Source organism: Alosa alosa, chromosome 23 (genome assembly GCF_017589495.1).
Source record: "Alosa alosa isolate M-15738 ecotype Scorff River chromosome 23, AALO_Geno_1.1, whole genome shotgun sequence".
Taxonomy (NCBI): domain Eukaryota; kingdom Metazoa; phylum Chordata; class Actinopteri; order Clupeiformes; family Clupeidae; genus Alosa; species Alosa alosa.
Window position 1 is genome coordinate 19,137,251 of NC_063211.1, and position 19,016 is coordinate 19,156,266.

Sequence of the window (19,016 nt, forward strand, 5' to 3'; positions counted from 1 at the left end):
CCTACTGTATGTGAGCCTACGTGAGCCTGTGAATGAAATTGCGCTAAAAAATGCACTAAATTAAAAACAAATGTTCACTGTATATACAGTGAACATTTGTTTTTAATTTAGTGCATTTTTAGTGCAATTCCATTCACAGGGGCTACAGCAGACACATTTGACTTGTATAAGTATATATACTCTTTTGATCCCGTGAGAGAAATTTGGTCTCTGCATTTATCCCAATTTGTGAATTAGTGAAACACACTCAGCACACAGTGAACACACAGTGAGGTGAAGCACACACTAATCCCGCAGCTACAACAGCGGCGCTCGGGGAGCAGTGAGGGGTTAGGTGCCTTGCTCAAGGGCGCTTCAGCCGTTCCTACTGGTCGGGGTTCGAACCGGCAACCCTCCGGTTGCAAGTACGAAGCGCTAACCAGTAAGCCACGCCCCCATTGCAACCTGGGCCACGGTGATCGTTGCCTGTGTATATGCCAACATACCCATGTCAATATTCTACCAATGATTAGTATAATTTCCAACCATGCTCTTGGCTTCAACTAATAATCCTACACATTATGTCCGATTAAGACATTACAATATGCTGTAATGCTGTTCTAGTAATTTAGTTAACAATTATCATGTAGAGGTAACACTTCATTGTATATGTATTGGTGTTCAATTATCAGTACACATTTATTAGGTCTTTATTCAACGATTTCTTATTTTCATTGAATAGCAGGTCATTTATTCATGATAATTCCTAAATAAGCCACTAGTTGGTCTTAATCTAAGGTGATAAAAAATGATCTTTAAATGTATACTGTCTTAATGCAACACCATAGAATAATTGATATCTATGCCCCTTGGCATCAATATTTAATGCTGATTAGCACTAAGACGGTACCCAGTTTGTCGAAAACTGACTAAAAGTGTCCCGATCAACAACATTTCCTTATTGTAAGTCTTTGAAACACCAAAATGAGTTTGAAAGATCTGCATTCTGTTGCTTTAATATAACTGGAATAGTTGTAGAATAAGTAATCCTAACAACAAACTTTACTTAACACCCAGCTAACTTTACCAACATGTCAATCCTACATAGTGTCACAAGGCATTTACAGCTCATGCACAATATTTCTCTTCTGTATCCCTACAACCAAAGTCATGATGATGGCTATGGAAACAAAAAATACAAACTTCAAGAGCATTTGCAATGCCTTCTTAAAGGTGTCCGATGCAGTTGTTACTGTTGTAAATACCCCTTATACCCTTCACCTTGAAACATGTGGATTTATTTACAAACTGGCAAAGATAATCTGTGAAGCGTCATGGTAATATTACAAGATGTCATACAAATAGTACTGCACAATTGTCGTAAAGCCATTTGTGATTCTCCAGGTCGGGGGAGAGAGAAGTTGCCAGGCTGGCTAGGCGTGCCATTCTCCCTATTACAAGTTAGTTTTGCCATCAAAATGACAAAGCTGTTATTAAGGTAAAAAAAACAAGCATAGGATGCCTTTAAACTCTTAAAATCACTATCTGTCATCAGACTGAGTCTTATTTTCTTAAGGTGGTGTCCAAATCTTCCACTCTCTTCATAGATGCACAAGGATTAGACGTATGTATTGCCCTGTAAGAAAGTCCCTACAGACTGGTCTGCATCTGTATTCCTTGACAACTCCTGTGAACCACTCTTTTTCCACAGAGTGTACTTCTCTCTGTAAAGTGCCATCTCAGGAAGAGATATTGAGCTTGTGACAGAGCGGAATGTTTTCCTGAAGGAGGCTGTCCTCACCGTGAATAAAATGAATATCTGTAATCCCTGCATAGGCACAGACAGTATAAAACAGAATACAAACAATATCATATATACAGTATATATATAATAAGCATATAACATATTGAGGGACGAGAACAACATATAAACATAACAAAACAAACACTGATGTATAGAGATACACATAGACAGAGAGCAGAGGGCAGTTGATTACAATAACTCAGATGTTTGAAAAACATTATTATAGTCTGAAAACTTTTTCAAATGTAAATGTCACTTTGTGTTATGAGGAAATTGGTCATAAGTTAATTTGCGTAAACATTTTGCTTTACTGACCTGGGTGGTATTGCACACACAGAATAAGATGCTGAAGACGTAACTTTTGGTGCCCTCTGTAGAGAGAACCAGATAGCCCAGAACCCAAGTAAGGCCCAGCAGAACCCCCAGAGAGAAGCTGCTCAGGAACCTCTTCCTTATTGAAGTGTTTGCAGTGCTGTAAGGAACACACATAGGAGAACATAAAGATAACTTGAAAAATGTAGTTACTGTTCCATAAACACACCTTCTTTGTGATAACATACTGTATAAATTGACCAGATCTATGAAACAAAATCCGGGGACATTTTCAGTTCAGAAGCGTAAATACCTCCAAAACATGTAATGTTTTAATCTTTGTAAATTTAAAACGGGGCCACTGCCCTTACCATTCATGAAGCAGTTTATCTTGCCCTAGTTCTCCTAAATTGCAAGGGAAGTGATTGAATGTGGTTGAATCAGTTCTCCCATAATGGTACTGGCCCAAATGTATTAGCTATACACCCGATTTACGTATCTACAACATTTTGTGTAGGGTAATCATTATGGAAGTATGGAAGAGGATGGAACATGCTACAGTTCATGTTTCATGACAACTTGAGGGTATATGTTTTCAGAAAATATAGGGTTTTGGTGGTTGAATCAGCTTTCCCTTAATGAAGAAGGCTCAAATGTATTAAAGCAATACACACATTATTACAAATTGTAGATCATACATACACATATAGGCAGGGTGTGATTTGTGTAAAAACCAGAGGGGGGGGATGATTTTGAATAAGTTTGTAAACCCTAGGCTTACTAGGCTATGAACGATTCATAGCCTAGTAATGTCATGGCTAATAATACCCTATATTATTTTTGCCACCTTTGTAACATTTTAGTTTTAATTTACCGTGGTGTATGACTTTAAACAGCGAGTGTGCTTGGTATGATGATCAGCTCCTCTAATGCAGGGTAGGACTACGTTTTGACAAGCATACAAATTCACCTTGTTCTTGCCCCATCTGAAATGACTTCTCTACTTTTGCTGCCTCCATCCTTTCTGTATTTGTTGTGTAAAAAAACATTGTATATGATGGCACTGAAGTCTTAAGTTAGTGAATTGGCTAACAGTGTTAGTTGGTAACCAAATAGCCTACACATTGCGCTACACTTCGTAGGCTCGTGCATTCTCTCTCCTGCTGATTTGCGTTCAGTAGCCAAGTGCGTAATATTGCAAAAGTTGAAAAAATAAATGTGTTTATTGTAGCCTACAGAAAATAAATAGCCTATCATACTGTCAGTTAATTGCCTACAGTGCAGTGAAGAGTTTGGAGAGTAAAGTTATAGGGCAACTTGAAGTTTTATGAAAATAATTTACGAACCAGAACATAAAGACCATGAAGCTTCTATTTCTTGCAGCTGTTAAAACACCTGCTAGATAGTTTAAATACCCACCAACATTCATTTTTGCAGTACAGATTATTTCTAAAAGTTATTTGTCTACTACTGGCTCATTTATCAAACGAGTGCTTTCTCGTTCGTCCTCCGCAAACTACAGGTGTTTCGGTAGAAAGTCATTGAATTAGCGATGCCAAGCGATTTCTGTAACACTTTTAGTGACTTTCAGCAAATATCTCCTCATTTAATGTAAGTTCCTTCGGACAATAGGCCTACGTTCTACTCTACGTGCAGTTGTCCTCCATCTCAGTTGCATCAGTTTTCTCATTTTGAAGGTTCTAAAACATTATTATGCTTCACTGAATCCTTCTCGTTTTCTTTCATTTGTCCAGCTAACTTTTCCATTGAACCTAGCCATTTATGATGGATTACACACTCGACATTCTGAAATGTCCTGCACGATCAAGGCCAAATTAAGTTATCAAGCAGCCACTGTGTCAGCAGCATCAGTGCTGATGGTGACGGTGCGTTTCTGATTCAGATTATTATGTAGGCTAGCCTACTAGACTGTTCTCACATTGCAGCGCTTTACTTATATGAAGTACCATTAATCAATATGAGGGGCAGAGGGGGATAAATGTTGTCCCCCCCGACGATAAAAATAATTTAGCAGAGGTAGGGATAGGAAAACAAGAGGGGGGGAAATCCTCACCATCCCCCCCTACAAATCGCACCCTGCATATAGGTTAAATAATATATAACACAGATGATAAACAATAACACTGACAATAACACCTTTGGTTCACCTATTCAATGATATATATCTCATACTTGTCAGAGCTAGTTGGCTGTAGGGTGGCAACTATACTTTTGGTTTCTTTCTTTCTTTTTTTTTATTCCAATCTCGGGTCTGTCAGTCACAATGAAAACCGAGGACATTTGTGAGGACAGCTCCAGCTGAGGACAGGTCACCGAAACCGAGAACTCTGGTCTGTTCACCACGGAAACCGGGGACGTCTGGTCACCCTAACACTGTATCATTGCACTACCTTCACCAGCACATACTGTAGGTTATCACATTGATAGCTCTGTTTCTGTCTCTCTGGTGTTACCTGTTTAACAGGGGATCCTTCTTGCATGTTGCAAATCCGAAGTATATCAGCACTGCTGTATTCAAAAGTAGCATTACAGCTACTGGAAGCAAAAAGCCCCAAAACATTGGCTTTCCAAAGTCAAACTTCCCATCTTGATTCAGAGCCTCAAGCCAACAGCTGAAACATTAATACAAATCTGTATGTTACATTTATTTAGCTTCAATTATATAGCTTTAAATGATTGCCCTAAATGTAAAACAATTACTTTGATGATTATAGTGGATGGAATCCACTATCTTGAAATCTCCTGGCTTCTTCTTCTTCTTATTATAACCTTTTCTTTTTACCTTTTCAAGAATTAATGCGACTCTAACCGCTTAACGTACAGACATGTTGAAATAACCGTTCTGAAGGTCTGGAGTGGGGCAAGAGAGTTATTATTTCAGATTTTTATAAAGTTTATACTTTTTTTGAGAAATAGGGGATTAAAATGTTAAAAGCTCAATTTTCCCCTTAGACTTCAAAGGCTGTGATGTCATAATGGCCTAAAGGCAGCTAAACTTGTTAAGCTCCCAGAGTAGTTCCCGGCTAATTAGAACACTGACACAGGTGTCACCTGTGAAATCAACTGTCTCAGCTTCTAATGCATACAATCTGGTGCTCCCTAAAACTACACATCCTGTTTAAGTGTTTCCCGTGTGTCAAAATATAAGTCACAGCCATATCTCATGCTTTGCGCATTATATCTCCAGAACGGTTTGACGCATGTGCTTCAAATTTGGTACAAGTGTTTGTATGACTCAAAGATGAAGTGAGTTGATGTTGGAGGTCAAAGGTCAAGTCAATGAACACTCTTGAGTGCGATATCTCAAGAATCCCTTGACATACATGCCTGAAATTTGCGAGTGCGAGTATTTGTATGGATTCAAAGATGAAGTGAATTGATGTTGGAGGTCAAAGGTCAAATGTCAAGGTGAAAAACACCTTGAGTGTTATATCTCAAGAACGCCTTGACACACAAGGTCTTTTGGTATGAGGGTTTGTATGAACTCAAAGATTAAGTGATTTAATGTTTTTTTTTCAGGAATTTCCCACCAACTTTAGCAGCTTACCATTCACTATTGTAATTCCTTTGGCATTACATTCTAGTTTGATTATGGTACTTTTGTTGTTTTTTGTTTAATAAGCGCACAGTGAGTACTCTTGCAGTATACTGTAGATGCTGTACTGTAGCACAGTAGTACTGTACTTGAGCTCTGACAATGTAGCCTACTATACCCACTACCTAGAGCAGGACAGGATGTTTGTTCTCTGAACATGGGCCTGTACTGCTCCTCTCACAAAGAACAATCATGACAGCTCTGGCTGTTACTCACAACTCTTCCCGTCTATAGCCCAAAGGATTATCCACCCTGTAGGCCACTCCCAATGAGATTGCAACCACAACAGCAGGAAGTCCTAGGAGAGAGGGAAGACTATGACACCTGTGGTATTTTATCTCATATTACATGAACACGATGACACGAGAATACTGGGAAACTCGTAGGACCAGCAAGTAAGGAGTTACTTAATGCATGTACACACACACACACACACACACACTCTCTCTCTCACTCACAAAACATAAATCTTGTGCTGTTACTTACCCCATCCTGTTACTAAGGAAACCAGGAGGACTCTGCTTGGTGGGCCTGATAGGGTTTTTTTGATGAGAAAGAATATGTGCACTGCGTAGAGGGTGTTCCAGGTGAATGTGGCTAACAGGAAGTACTGCATCAGGGCTGTGAGGGCAGTGCAGGGCCCTCTGTCAGGATCCTGATGGAGGTCAGAGGGCGGGATGACGTTTTTCTCTGACACACTGGAGTCCCTCTTCAAGCTGCTGTTGGGGTTCTCAATTCCAAACAGGAAGAGGAAGTAGAACATGGTCATGCACACACAGATGTTAACCAGGAGGATTGTGGGAGCGCTCTTCCTGGACTTCCTGTGAAGAACCAACATCTTAATTTATTTACAGAGTATCAAATCAAGTCATATAACATAATATCATGTTCAAAACTGTTAAATAAATATATGGTCTTTTTGTCCCCCACCGTCGACTTCAAGGCAGCGCTACCTGGAAGGCGCTAGGGTTAGGCAAGGGTTAGGTTGAGGCAAGGCAGCGCTGCCTTGAAGTTGATGGTGGCTGTGCTGCCCTGAAGTTGACGGTGAGGACCAAAAAGACCATCAAACAGTTCTGAACACTGAATGAGTTTATTTCTGTGTAACCATTGCAACTATTTTCCAGTAGATGGCTCTGCCTTCTCAAAAGCAACTTACTGAATTGAACAAGAGGAAATAAAATTCAGAGGTGTGGCTGGCCACATTTTGAGATGAACTCAAAAGGCTTGGTGTAAAGTTTTAAGTTTAAGGAAGTATGTCTGCTGATAGAACGGAGGTAATTCACTCAGAAACACAATGCAATATTGTTGAAACACAATTCTTAGTATAGTAGCAGGCCTCTGTAAGTACCTACCTGGTAATAATCTGGAAAATCACAGTTAATATCAGCCCCAGTATTGACAAAGAGCACCCCACCATACTGATCACACTCAGTGTCTCAGCATATTTATGGTCCTCCCTAAAAGACTGAAGAAATGCAGTTGCCTTGTGAGCAACTCAAAAGAACACACAAACAAACAAATGTTTATTTGAACTTATGTGTAAATCATTTCTAATCTTTTAGTTGAAATATACAAAACTCTCGAGGTGTCATTGCAAGACATTTTTGTTATATATTCAGAAAACGTGCACTCATTTTAGGGACTGTTCGTTATTTATAAACGGGGCCACCGGAGGGATTTTGAGTGCTTCAATCAAAAGTTGCATGATCCTCCCCTGCCTGCAAGAAAATTTTCAACGACCCTCCAGCAGTATTATCAAAAAAGACATGACCCTCCCCGGTTAATTGTTGATACCTTCCGCCCACGCTGCTAAGCACTATGGGAACACATCGACTAAGACTACCGATTTAAATTCAACCTCTGCTTTCTGATCTTACACATCACACTTCACCAAGATGGTGGCCATTTCAGTTGGTTTTACTCACTAACATTGTTGTGGAAACACAATAAGCATGGAAACTAAATGCACACGTCCTGCAACTACATTGGCCTACTTGAAATAAGTTACTCCTCTAGTAAGTATTCCCATGAAATAAAACAATAAAACATTGAGACCATTCAACAAAGCACACTGGGTAATAACAAATTCAACACATGAACTTGTTGCTATGGACTCGTCTCTAGGCTTCCTCAGTCATTGTAAAGCTGCCGAAGCTGAACATTATCCAAAACTCAATTTCTCAGACGAGTGTCAATTTGGGAGCTTGCTACACTCCTTCCTTCTCAAATGACTTGAAAAGGCCGTTTGCAAAATTTCACAAATAATCACAGGGACCGAAAAATACCTAACATGCCAACTTTTTCCGGGTTTATCATTTTAACTTTTCCCCGCTGTCTTGCCGTTTTAATATTTTCCCGTAGAATATCCCATATACTGTAATAGCCTACTCTCATAACATTAGTCCTGCATTCTGGACTGTCTCTGTGTTGTCCTGTTGTTACCCCTTTCCCTTCCAGTGAAACAGATGTATTCAAATCATCATTTTGCTTGCTTGAATGCGAACTCAGAGTGATTTTAACCTAGGCCTATTTAAGTTAACGACGTGGTTGTCGTGAGAGCACGATTCATTGGCGCTTGCAGTGTTCGGCCGTAGGCTATGTCTACGTACGCACCTGCCAGGCTACTCAGCTACGAGTAGACAAAGAATTCCCCCTGTATATTCACTCCAAGTTGGTCTACCATAACTTACCAACTCTACACTGTAGACCATAAACTGGCTATTTATATGACCAATGTATTTGTTCAACTTTATGAAGCAGAATTACGCACTGCTACTTGGAACGTAACACATTTTTGTTGGCAGGAGAGAGAATGACAGCGAACAAGGTCAATTGGTAGAAATGCTTGTCAAAACGTTATAGGAGCTGGATGTGTGGATGAATGAAGCACAAGTAGGCTATGCTTTATGTTAAGCATGCACACTGTTTCAAGTTAGGCTACACGGTAAACTACAAGTAAACCAAAGTTAAATTTAGCTTTTTTAGGGCTGGATAAAGTTGACCAAATGAATATAGGCTGTTAGGCGTGAATAAAGTAGGCTACTTTGTTGCTCCAACCCTTTCAACGTTAATGGGGACGAATGTTTGGGAATGGGGACATTTTCCGTATTTTGCGTGAGAAACCCGTGAAATCTCCCTTATTTTCATTGTTCAATGTTGACAGAGCTATGGAACGAAAGAGAACGTTATATGGCGACAGAAATCAACAACAAGCCACTTTGATTTTTTGCTGTTTTCATTAATACAAAAGATGGGTGACCACCCCCCTCCTAGACAAAAAAAAAAGTTAGGTTACCCTCCCCTCAACAAAGAATAAAAAGACATGACCCTCCCCTATTTTCCTCCAGTGGCCCCGTTTATAAATAGCGAACAGTCCCTTACTAATTTTTTTTGCTCATTTTACTAAATCGTGCCCACGTTTGACTAAATAGTGAGAATAATTAGTGAAAATAATTTTACTAAATTATGTTCTAAATGTAGTCAATTGTGTGCACAATTTAGTAAATTGTGCAAACGTTTTCCTTAACAGTATGCTCATGTTACTAAAATTTGGTCTCATTTTAATTGTCGTAAATTGAGCACACAATTTAGTAAAATGTGTGCACAATTTGCTAAATTTAGAGCACAATTTAGTATACTATTTAGTAAAACGTGCACACAATCTACTAAAATGAGCACACATATACTAAATTGTGCACACAGTAAGACCACTATTTAGTAAAATGAGTGCACAATTTACTAAAATGACATTCTCTCGATACACAAATATTGCAATGACACCTCCTGGGCTCTGTAGAAATATATACATTGTAAACACACCACTGTTCTACAGGACACAAAGAAGTTACTTTTTTTTATCTTTGACACAGGTTTTGACTGAAGTAAATGATCCAAAAGAATTGAGGAGAAAGACCAACCATCAGAACAGCAAAGTTAGTGGTGTGGTTACAGGTACACTGGAGAGAGCCCGTCGAGAGGTTGGCTTTGGAGCATCCTACAGTGCTCCAGTCATTTAGGCTGTAGTCCCAGAACACACAGGCAAAGTCATGCAGGGACTTATTGGACACATTCTGTGGTAAACAAAACTAACTTAATCAACAAACAAACAGAAATGTAAACACTCATTCCGACAAGCAATTTATTCATAGAATAACCACAACAATTTGGTTTATAAAAGACAGGTATTTGATTTATTGGTAACACTTTATTTTAATGTGTCGCTGTTACAGTGTACCTACCTAATTAGATACAGTGGTACAACCTGTGTAACAACATGTACTATCAGGTACTATCATTGTACTTGCATTATGTATTTGTGGATACCTACATATAGTTGTTACATTGTAATACTGAGTGCTTTTACAAAACTTTGCCAATTTGTCTAAATTTTCATCAGAGGCAAAGAGCTGACCTGAGACCTGCTGGATGGGGTAAATCTGGTCATGATATACAAATATTATATACAAATCATTCTTAGCTCCAGTCAAGGCCTCATTGTCTTCAGTGTACATGTAACAGCTCCAAGTTCCAAGACACCAATGACACAACATACATGTAATATGTAATTTTAAGTACTTAACTGGTACACTTCATTTTAATGGCTTTGTGCCACTGTATCAAAGAGCAATAAGTGTGTACCAACACAGTTGATATATGTACTATGTAGTGAATTAGTAGACCTGTTCCAAGACATCGAAGACACAACACAACATACATGTCATATGTACATGTAAGTAATTAACTGGTACACTTAATAGGTTTATTCCACTGTATCAAAGATTAACAAGGTTGTAGCAGCACAGGTTGGAGCTAAGAATGGTTTGTATATCAAATCTATCATGACCAGATTTACCCCATCCAGCAGGTCTCAGGTCAGCTCTTTGCCTCTGATGAAAATTTAGACAAATTGGCAAAGTTTTGTAAAAGCACTCAGTATTACAATGTAACAACTATATGTAGGTACCCACAAATACATAATGCAAGTACAATGATAGTACCTGATAGTACATGTTGTTACACAGGTTGTACCACTGTACCTAATTAGGTAGGTACACTGTAACAGCGACACATTAAAATAAAGTGTTACTGATTTATTTAACTAGTTTAAGTTTTGAGGGATGGTTGTGTATAATTCTGTAGGATTTAAGTTTATTTTCTTTATGGCACTCCACTGATTTTTAATATGGTGGTGTATCATAGTGGTCAAGGAGTAAGGCTAGCATGCAGTAGCCAGAAAAGTAGTAGGTTCGATTTCTAGCTGCCACCGTTGTGCCCTTGAGCAAGACACTTTACCCTGAGATGCTCTGGGCAGACTGGCCCTTGTAATAATTGACATATGTAAGACGCTTTGGATAAAACCATCAAATATGGTGCCATATGAGGAATAAAGTGGTATAACAAGAGACAGCCTTCTAGGCAATGTTCCAATGTTTTAAGTATGATACTTACATTTATTCATTTAGCAGACGCTGTTTAACCAAAGTGACTTACTTATGTCAATTACATAACAAGGGCCATTCATTGGCATAGTGTACACGCTAAAAGTTTGGATTTGTAATACTTTAAAAGTGAAAGTGATTGATAATGACTGACTGACTCTATTATTGTGTTACATGCACACATCTTGAATTTCCCCTGGGGATCAATAAAGTATCTATCTATCTATCTATCTATCTATCTATCTATCTATCTACATGCTCCAAATGTAAAGCAATTTGAGCTGCATTCTGTGTATGAAAGGTGTTATACAAATAAAGCTTATTAATTTAATTTGCCTACTCTTGGCTTCATCCTTCTTTATGGAGAAAACAGAAAGAAGTAGTATTTCCCTACCATGGGTAGGAACCGCAAGGTCACATGTTCGGCTTTAAAATACCCTAAAGTTCCAGAGATCACCATCCTTCTGGAGTTAAGTGAAGGCTGAAAGGCTCTTGACCTGAAGAGGAGGTCATTCTCATAGAGCACAAAACCAACGTTGATGTTTGAATTCTTATGTAACTGATCTGGCAAAGACAATGGCAAAGGGAGAGAGATCTCTTTATGTAAAAAAAGGCAAAGCTTTGGTAACACAAAAGCCATTCTGTCATGCCAATATATGAATTTGAATTGCAGCACAGACAACACTGACCAGATAATGTAAAGATTGTCAACATGAAAACCATGAGTACAGACCTGGAAGTCTGATGAAAATCTGGACATCAGAGGGAATTTCAGTATCTGACATTTCTGACATGTTGGTCTTGAGTTGTATTCTGTTAGTTGTGAAGTTATTTGATGTGCCTATTGTTTAAAAAAAGGTTTCATATCATTGAGGGAATAGGTCACACCATTTTTGGGATAAGTTCATGACAAAAGCTAAACTAATCATTAACCATACACATGGAATTTTGTTTTAGAATTTACAATTTGCATGCATTAACAATATCAGCTGAACAAATATATTAGTAATGTTATTGAGTTACAATGATTAAGTAAATTAAAACTCATAGTGTGAAGTAAAGTAAACTTGCATACATAAAGGCAAAACATGTATCATTATTGTTTATGCATATGGACAGTGCAATCTGATAAATGAGAGACCTGACCAGGGTTGTAAATGCAGTATATTGTTATTATTATGACCGCGGAGGTCATATACTGTAGGTTTAGTCAGATTTTTGTCTTTTTTTTTTTTTCTTTTTCGCATTTCCAAATTTCCGTCAAGGATTCCCGGGACACTGAAAGACCGGGGTAGACGAAATTTGGTGGGCATGTAACCCCATATGGATAGCATGGAACCATCGTTTTTCGTTTTTGATCTGTAGCCCCCCCGCTGGACTGGACCCCCGAAGGAGGGTAGGGCAGACACAGTTTTCTGTGAATATCTCAAAACCGTAGGGGTTTAGGAGGACCATTTTTTTTGTATGTTGATCTCAAGGGGCCATGTCAACCCATTCCATAACCACTCATTTCATGTATAGCCCACCTAGTTAAAACACAAAAAGTAAAAATGAGGTGTTGTAATTGAAGGTATCTGTGACCTAACATAGTCAAAACTATACAAAATTGGAAGTGTAGGATCATTATGACACCCTCTGTATGCACGCCAAGTTTTGTGGAATTCCGTTCATGGGGGGCCACACAATTGATCTGTAGCCCCCCCGCTGTACTGGACCCACCGAAAGGAGGGTAGGGCAGACAAAGTTTTCTGTGAATATCTTGAGAACCGTAGGGCCTAGGATGACCAATTTTTTTTCCGTTATGTTTGCCTCCAGGGGTCATGTTAACCCATTCCATGTGCACACATGTGCATAAATAGATACACACGCACACACATACATTCACAGTTATCATACGTATGACACATAATCACACAGTAGACATATGTACGCATACATGCACAAACACACATACGCAGGCAAACACACAAGCACACACACACACACACACACACACACACACACACACACACAAACATAAACATGTACATTATGAACAGGCAAGATGGGGGTGGGGTTGTATAAAATCAATTTTACATGTGAAATCTATGAATTAATCATGTTTTGGTACTTGTTGTCTAGCAGATACCAGTGAGAATTGAGTGTGGATAATGCAATTTAGTGAGACAGTTAGAATCATATAGGCCTTTCAGCGTGATTTATTTTTGTGGAAGAAATGTGCTGGACTGGGCGGCGGTCATATTTTGTACCGCTCTGCGGTACATCTAGTTACTAGTATGCATAATGTAAGCTTTTTCAACTTTATTAAAATAAATAAATAATAATAATAATAATAATAATAATAATAATAATAATAATAATAAACATTGTACTATTGTAATGTTCATATTATGTAAGTTGCTTTGGACAAAAGCATATGCAAAATATTATAGCCATAACCATAACACTCACCAGAGATCATGATAAATTAGAGATCTGACTGGCTTGTATAATAGATACAGTACCACTCACCTGAGAGTGCACTGAACTGAATGCCTGCTGTCTGGGCACTTTGCACCCGAGTAGTCTGAACTACTAGTCTGGGCTGAACCACCAATGAGAAATTATTATTTGGATTTGCTGAAAAATTTTCCAGGTTTTGTGTTAGCCTGGGGAAGTTTAAAGTTTAAACACAGAGAGAGAGAGAGAGAGAGAAATACAATTTAACACATGATTTTCAGCATATCAATTTTCAATACATCCAACACTCGGATAAATGGATAAATAAAACTTATGTTACATTACCTGTAATATTTGATCTTGTACAGACACATACACACAGGTGTAGCCTACTTAAGGTCTTTTAAGGATTTAAGGATTTTTAATTTATGCATTTGATTACCGTTGCTGATCATCTGTAAAACCTGACGGTTTTAGCATATTAGAAATATGTTCAGCAGTATCTTACCTTACAGTGGCATTGCTTTGTTTAGGAAATTTTTTAGGATCAGCAGTTAGTAACTGACTAATTGTTGTCACAGCAGCCACAGCTGTCCCCTGTACAGACATGCAGAGATGTAAAGCACATTTTCTGTTAGGATTCTGCCATTGTGCTCACATTGAAACGTGCTTTGAATAGAAACACTCTTTGTTAGACTTCTGCAACTGAGCTCCTGAGAAAAAACTAATGTCAGAAGTTGTCAAGGCATGCTCTAGCAGTTTTGCTGATGTGACAAGGTGATTTCACTTGGTTGCCGAAGTAATTAGGTGATGTCACGTGAGTGTTAATGGCCCTCATAGCACGCTACACTTTAAATGCGTCCTGCACTTTCTTTGTGATCTTGATCGCTTCCCTGCCTTTTGTCTTGTTCCCTGTACCCCCATCTACCTTCGGCCATGCCTTCCTGCTCCCCTGGTTCTCTTGCGAGTCCCTGGGTGTTTGTTTCTACTGCCTTGGGCACTAGTTCTATCGTGTGGCGAGTTGACTTAACAGAGTAGCCAATATCCATACCGAACACCGTGGAGTGCCTGGGTGTGACTGTCACTGCTGTTTTGCCTCTAGTTTAATTTGATTAACATCTTTTGATTTGTTTGTGTCCTGTTGTCAAGTGTGTGTTTGTGGCTTATCGTGGGTCTCCGTCTCACTCCCTTTCGTCTGTGCTGCTGGGATTGTAGGCCTGGGAGGGGCGTGAGTGTGTCTGTGACGCGGTGGGTGAGCCTTTGAGGATAGTTGTGCGTGCTTATTTTCCTTTTCTATTTCTTGTGCTGGGGCAACTGGTATAGCTAGCTTAATAGGGGTACATTTTACAGACTGAAATCAGTAGAGCAACTCATTTGTGGACTCAACGCTGTATGGTGGGGTTAGTCAGCGGGGGGGTACCCCCTTCACGCGTTAGTGTGTTAATTCTAATTGCACCTGAAACACATATAGCACCTAGTTTGCAGTGTCAGATTTGCTGTGAGAGAGCACCGGGTGATAACTGCACTTTTGGGAGCCCATAAGGTGAGTATACCCCTCCCATCAGCGTCGTCATCCACATTAACATTGTTTAAGACCTCCCATCAATAAATATGTATTGTTGCTTGTACCATCTGTTGTAGAAAATAAATTATATATTTTATAAACTGTAGTATCTTAAAGGGACACCAGGCAATGTTTTCGTGTTAATTACTCATCTTCGTAAGTCGGTATATGGTTAAATGACTCATTGCAGGGTGAATGAAGACTCTCTCGCCCGCCCCTACTGCCTGTAGGAAGAATATCCCGCTTGCAAGTTCAGTGTATCGTACCCGCCGACCGAAGCAGGATCAGTTTACAGCCTGCATCCACAGCACAGAGGCAGGCTAACGAAACACTAGCGATTGTTGCAAACATCGTATAATGGCAGAGCCGGCGAAGAAGCAGCGAAAACCCTTGACAGAAGATGCAAAGAAAATGAAAAGAGCTTCAAACCGAGTGAGAGGGAATTTCGTAGAGAAAAAGCATCAGGCTTGCCTGGTGCAGAGTCCTGCACGGGTCCATTTTTTTAGACCCGCACCAGATCCGACCCGTCACCTGTGGTGATATTAAAATTAAATCCGCACCCACCCGGACCCGTTAATATTTTGCCCATTACCCGACCCAAGCTAAAATCATTCAAATGAATGTGCTTTATTTTTTCTCTTGCACAAGTAAAGGGCGACCTAAAGGGCGAGATAAACCTTACAACAACGAAACATAGCCCAAACCTTGCTGCATCAGAACATTATTTCTACATAAAATGGACCTGTTAATGAAACAAAGAGAACAAGAAAAAACAACCTGAGCCTGCCACTAGCCAACTTTACCTTGACTTCATCCATTGTAGCCTACTCTCTTGCGCTCCAACTACGAGACGGTTATAGCCTATTGTTTAATGTTTTCACACATAGATGCATCAAACAAATAATTCAAAAGTCGCAGTACTGATGTGATGGGTCAAGTGTCGTATCGTTGACTAAAACACATGCGATGTGGTAATGGTAATTTAGATATACAAATATTTCACATATTTTTCAATGATGTTTTATTATGACCGCCGCATAGGTTTAGTCAGATTTTTTTTTTTTTTTCTGTATACCATGAGATTGCAAGCTACTTTTTCTGTAGGTGGCCGGAGACAGTTTTCTGTGAATATCTCGAGAACCGTAGGGCCTAGAAGGTCCACCTTTTTTTTGTATGTTGGTCTTAAGGGGGCATGTCAACCCATCCCATTACCACTTATTTCATGTATAGCGCCACCTAGTTAAAAAAATAAAAAAAGCAAAAAAATTAGGTGTTTTCATCACAATATCTCTGGCTGACATGGTCAAAACTGCACGAAATTGAAAGTGTAGGATCATTATGACACCCTCCGAATGCATGCCAAGTTTTGTGAACTTTCATTCATGGGGGGCCTTACAATAAAATAATTTATGTGTACATTTAGTGACCGTACACCAACAAGGATTCCCGGGACACTGAAAGACCGGGGTACACGAAACTTGTTGGGCATGTAACCCCACATGGATAGCATGGAACCATCGTTTTTTGTTTTGATCTGTAGCCCCCCCGCTGTACTGGACCCCCGAAAAGGAGGGTAGGGCAGACACAGTTTTCTGTGAATATCTTGAGAACCGTAGGGCCTAGGATGACCAATTTTTTCCATATGTTTGCCTCCAGGGGTCATGTTAACCCATTCCATGTGCACACATGTGCATAAACAGATACACATGCACACACATACATTCACAGTAATCATACCTATGACACATACTCACACAGTAGCCATATGTACGCATGCATGCACATGCACAAACACACATACGCAGGCAAACACACAAGCACACACACACACACACACCTAAACATAAACATGTACACGCACACATGCACACAATTCAAGAATTTCTCAGAATTATGAACAGGCAAGATAGGGGTGGGGTTGTATAAAATCAATTTTACATGTGAAATCTATGAACTAATCATGTTTTGGTACTTGTTGTCTAGCAGATACCAGTGACAATTGAGTGTAGATAATGCAATTTAGTGAGACAGTTAGAATCATATAGGCCTTTCAGCGTGATTTATTTTTGTGGAAAAAATGTGCTGGACTGGGCGGCGGTCATATTTTGTACCGCTCTGCGGTACATCTAGTTTCTATACTGTTTTGGTTCTCATCTATCCGCCTGCAAGGAGTTCTTTTCCCGCCCGCATACCCGCCCGTACATTTTAGGGACGTCATAATTTACCCGTTTTAGCAACCCATAATTTACCCGTTTTACCCAACCCATTGCAGGACTCTGGCCTGGTGTCCCTTTAATGGTTGCTTGCTTTTCAGCTTCAGTCCTCAAATTTAAATAAAATATATTTATTTACATTGCAGACCACGTCTCTGTCTTATCTGTAAAAACTGGAGTACCTGTTAGTGTGACTGGGTGTACCTGTTAGTGTGACTGGGTGTAAAAACTGATTTGGGGCATTGTGCTCCGGTCACACTGACATTTCAGTATACCATGAGATTGCAAGCTACTGTGTAGAGCACCATTCTGTGCAAGTGTATACAAAGATGATGCAGTGTAAAAGATGTTCAAGGAACATGCCAACTTTTTGGGAAATTAGCTTCTTTGCTGGCTACCCCAGAGTTATATAAGAGGGTACCGTATTTTCCAGACTATAAGGATAAGTCGCACCGGAGTATAAGTCGCACTAGTCAAAAAATGTTTCATGAAGAGGAAAAAAACACACATATATACATATATATATATATATATATATATATATATATATATATATATATATATATATATATATATATATATATATATATGTTGCACCTGAGTCGCAGGACCGGCCAAACTATGAAAAAAAGTGTGACTTATAGTCCGGAAAATACGGTACATACCCTTCTCTTCTGTGCAATAACCCAGTATGATACTGTTAGCTTAGCATAATTCACTGGAAGTGGGCTACACCAGTTAGCCTATAGCCCACTGAATCCTCCTATTTAACTCTGGGGTAATTAAAAAATAAGCCAAAAGTCTGAAAAAGTCAAAAACATGGATACATGACCATACAGACCACCCTGTTGCATGAAGCAGGCCTACCTCTGTTATGTTGACACTGTTGGACAGGATGGTGTTTACAATTTGTGCTGCAGACGTAATGTTTGAGGCCGTCAGCCGTTCTGGCCTGGAGGTCAGGATCTGTGTACTGCTTGCTAGCTTCTCTGTTTCCATTGCATCCAAAGAACCAGTCACCTGGGGAAATGTAATGTAACGATACAGATTTGGAGGAATACATGAAAATAAAATTGCCTTCTCAAAGCCACTACCATTTTCTCAGCTACTTACATTGACTTGGATATTTTCAAGGGTTATTTGGCATTCAATTTTCTGAATGCGGTCAAATGCTGGCAGTCCACCCTTGTCCAAGCATCTAGTTGAAGCTATGGAAATACCAGCTATATGGGGGGATCAATGTGATAATTACCCATTGGCACAAGTTATGCAAGAAGTTAACAATGAAGAGGTCAAGCAGTCTTATACCATTGGTTGTATTTGATGGACACGTCTCTGAGGAGTAGGCAGGCCAACCAATTACAGTTTGTTGGAACTCAAAGCCTTCCAAAATAGTCTTATTACAGAAGTTTGCTAAAATAAGGAAAAAAATAGAAATATAGGTTAGCAATATAACAATAATCTGCACATGCTGAAAGTCAAATTGTATACAATGACAGCTGGAAATGAACATACTGATAACAGCCACAAAACACAACTGAACATAACTGTATATCCATAATCAGTAAGGTGACCAGGTTTCTGAGACAAAATCCAGGGGCATTTTCAGTTCAGAAGCATAAATACCTCCCAAACATGAAATGTTTTTATC

The 19,016-nt window shown here is 39.3% G+C and overlaps 1 protein-coding gene across 1 annotated transcript in view; it reads right to left on the reverse strand.

Moving 5' to 3' along the window:
* Window positions 1-673: 673 nt before the first annotated feature.
* LOC125288783 (mucin-5AC-like) overlaps window positions 674-19,016 on the reverse strand; it is a 32,899-nt gene continuing 14,556 nt past the window's right edge. Inside the window, exons 3-16 of the mRNA XM_048235413.1 lie at window positions 18,674-18,778; window positions 18,479-18,588; window positions 18,233-18,385; window positions 14,097-14,185; window positions 13,661-13,797; window positions 11,883-11,990; window positions 11,544-11,713; window positions 9,629-9,781; window positions 7,064-7,176; window positions 6,198-6,532; window positions 5,928-6,009; window positions 4,570-4,728; window positions 2,099-2,255; window positions 674-1,807 (exon numbers count right to left, since the gene is read on the reverse strand). Of these exons, the coding sequence (XP_048091370.1) occupies window positions 1,598-1,807; window positions 2,099-2,255; window positions 4,570-4,728; window positions 5,928-6,009; window positions 6,198-6,532; window positions 7,064-7,176; window positions 9,629-9,781; window positions 11,544-11,713; window positions 11,883-11,990; window positions 13,661-13,797; window positions 14,097-14,185; window positions 18,233-18,385; window positions 18,479-18,588; window positions 18,674-18,778 (2,081 nt within the window). The 3' untranslated portion in view covers window positions 674-1,597. The remainder of the gene's footprint in view (window positions 1,808-2,098; window positions 2,256-4,569; window positions 4,729-5,927; window positions 6,010-6,197; window positions 6,533-7,063; window positions 7,177-9,628; window positions 9,782-11,543; window positions 11,714-11,882; window positions 11,991-13,660; window positions 13,798-14,096; window positions 14,186-18,232; window positions 18,386-18,478; window positions 18,589-18,673; window positions 18,779-19,016) is intronic.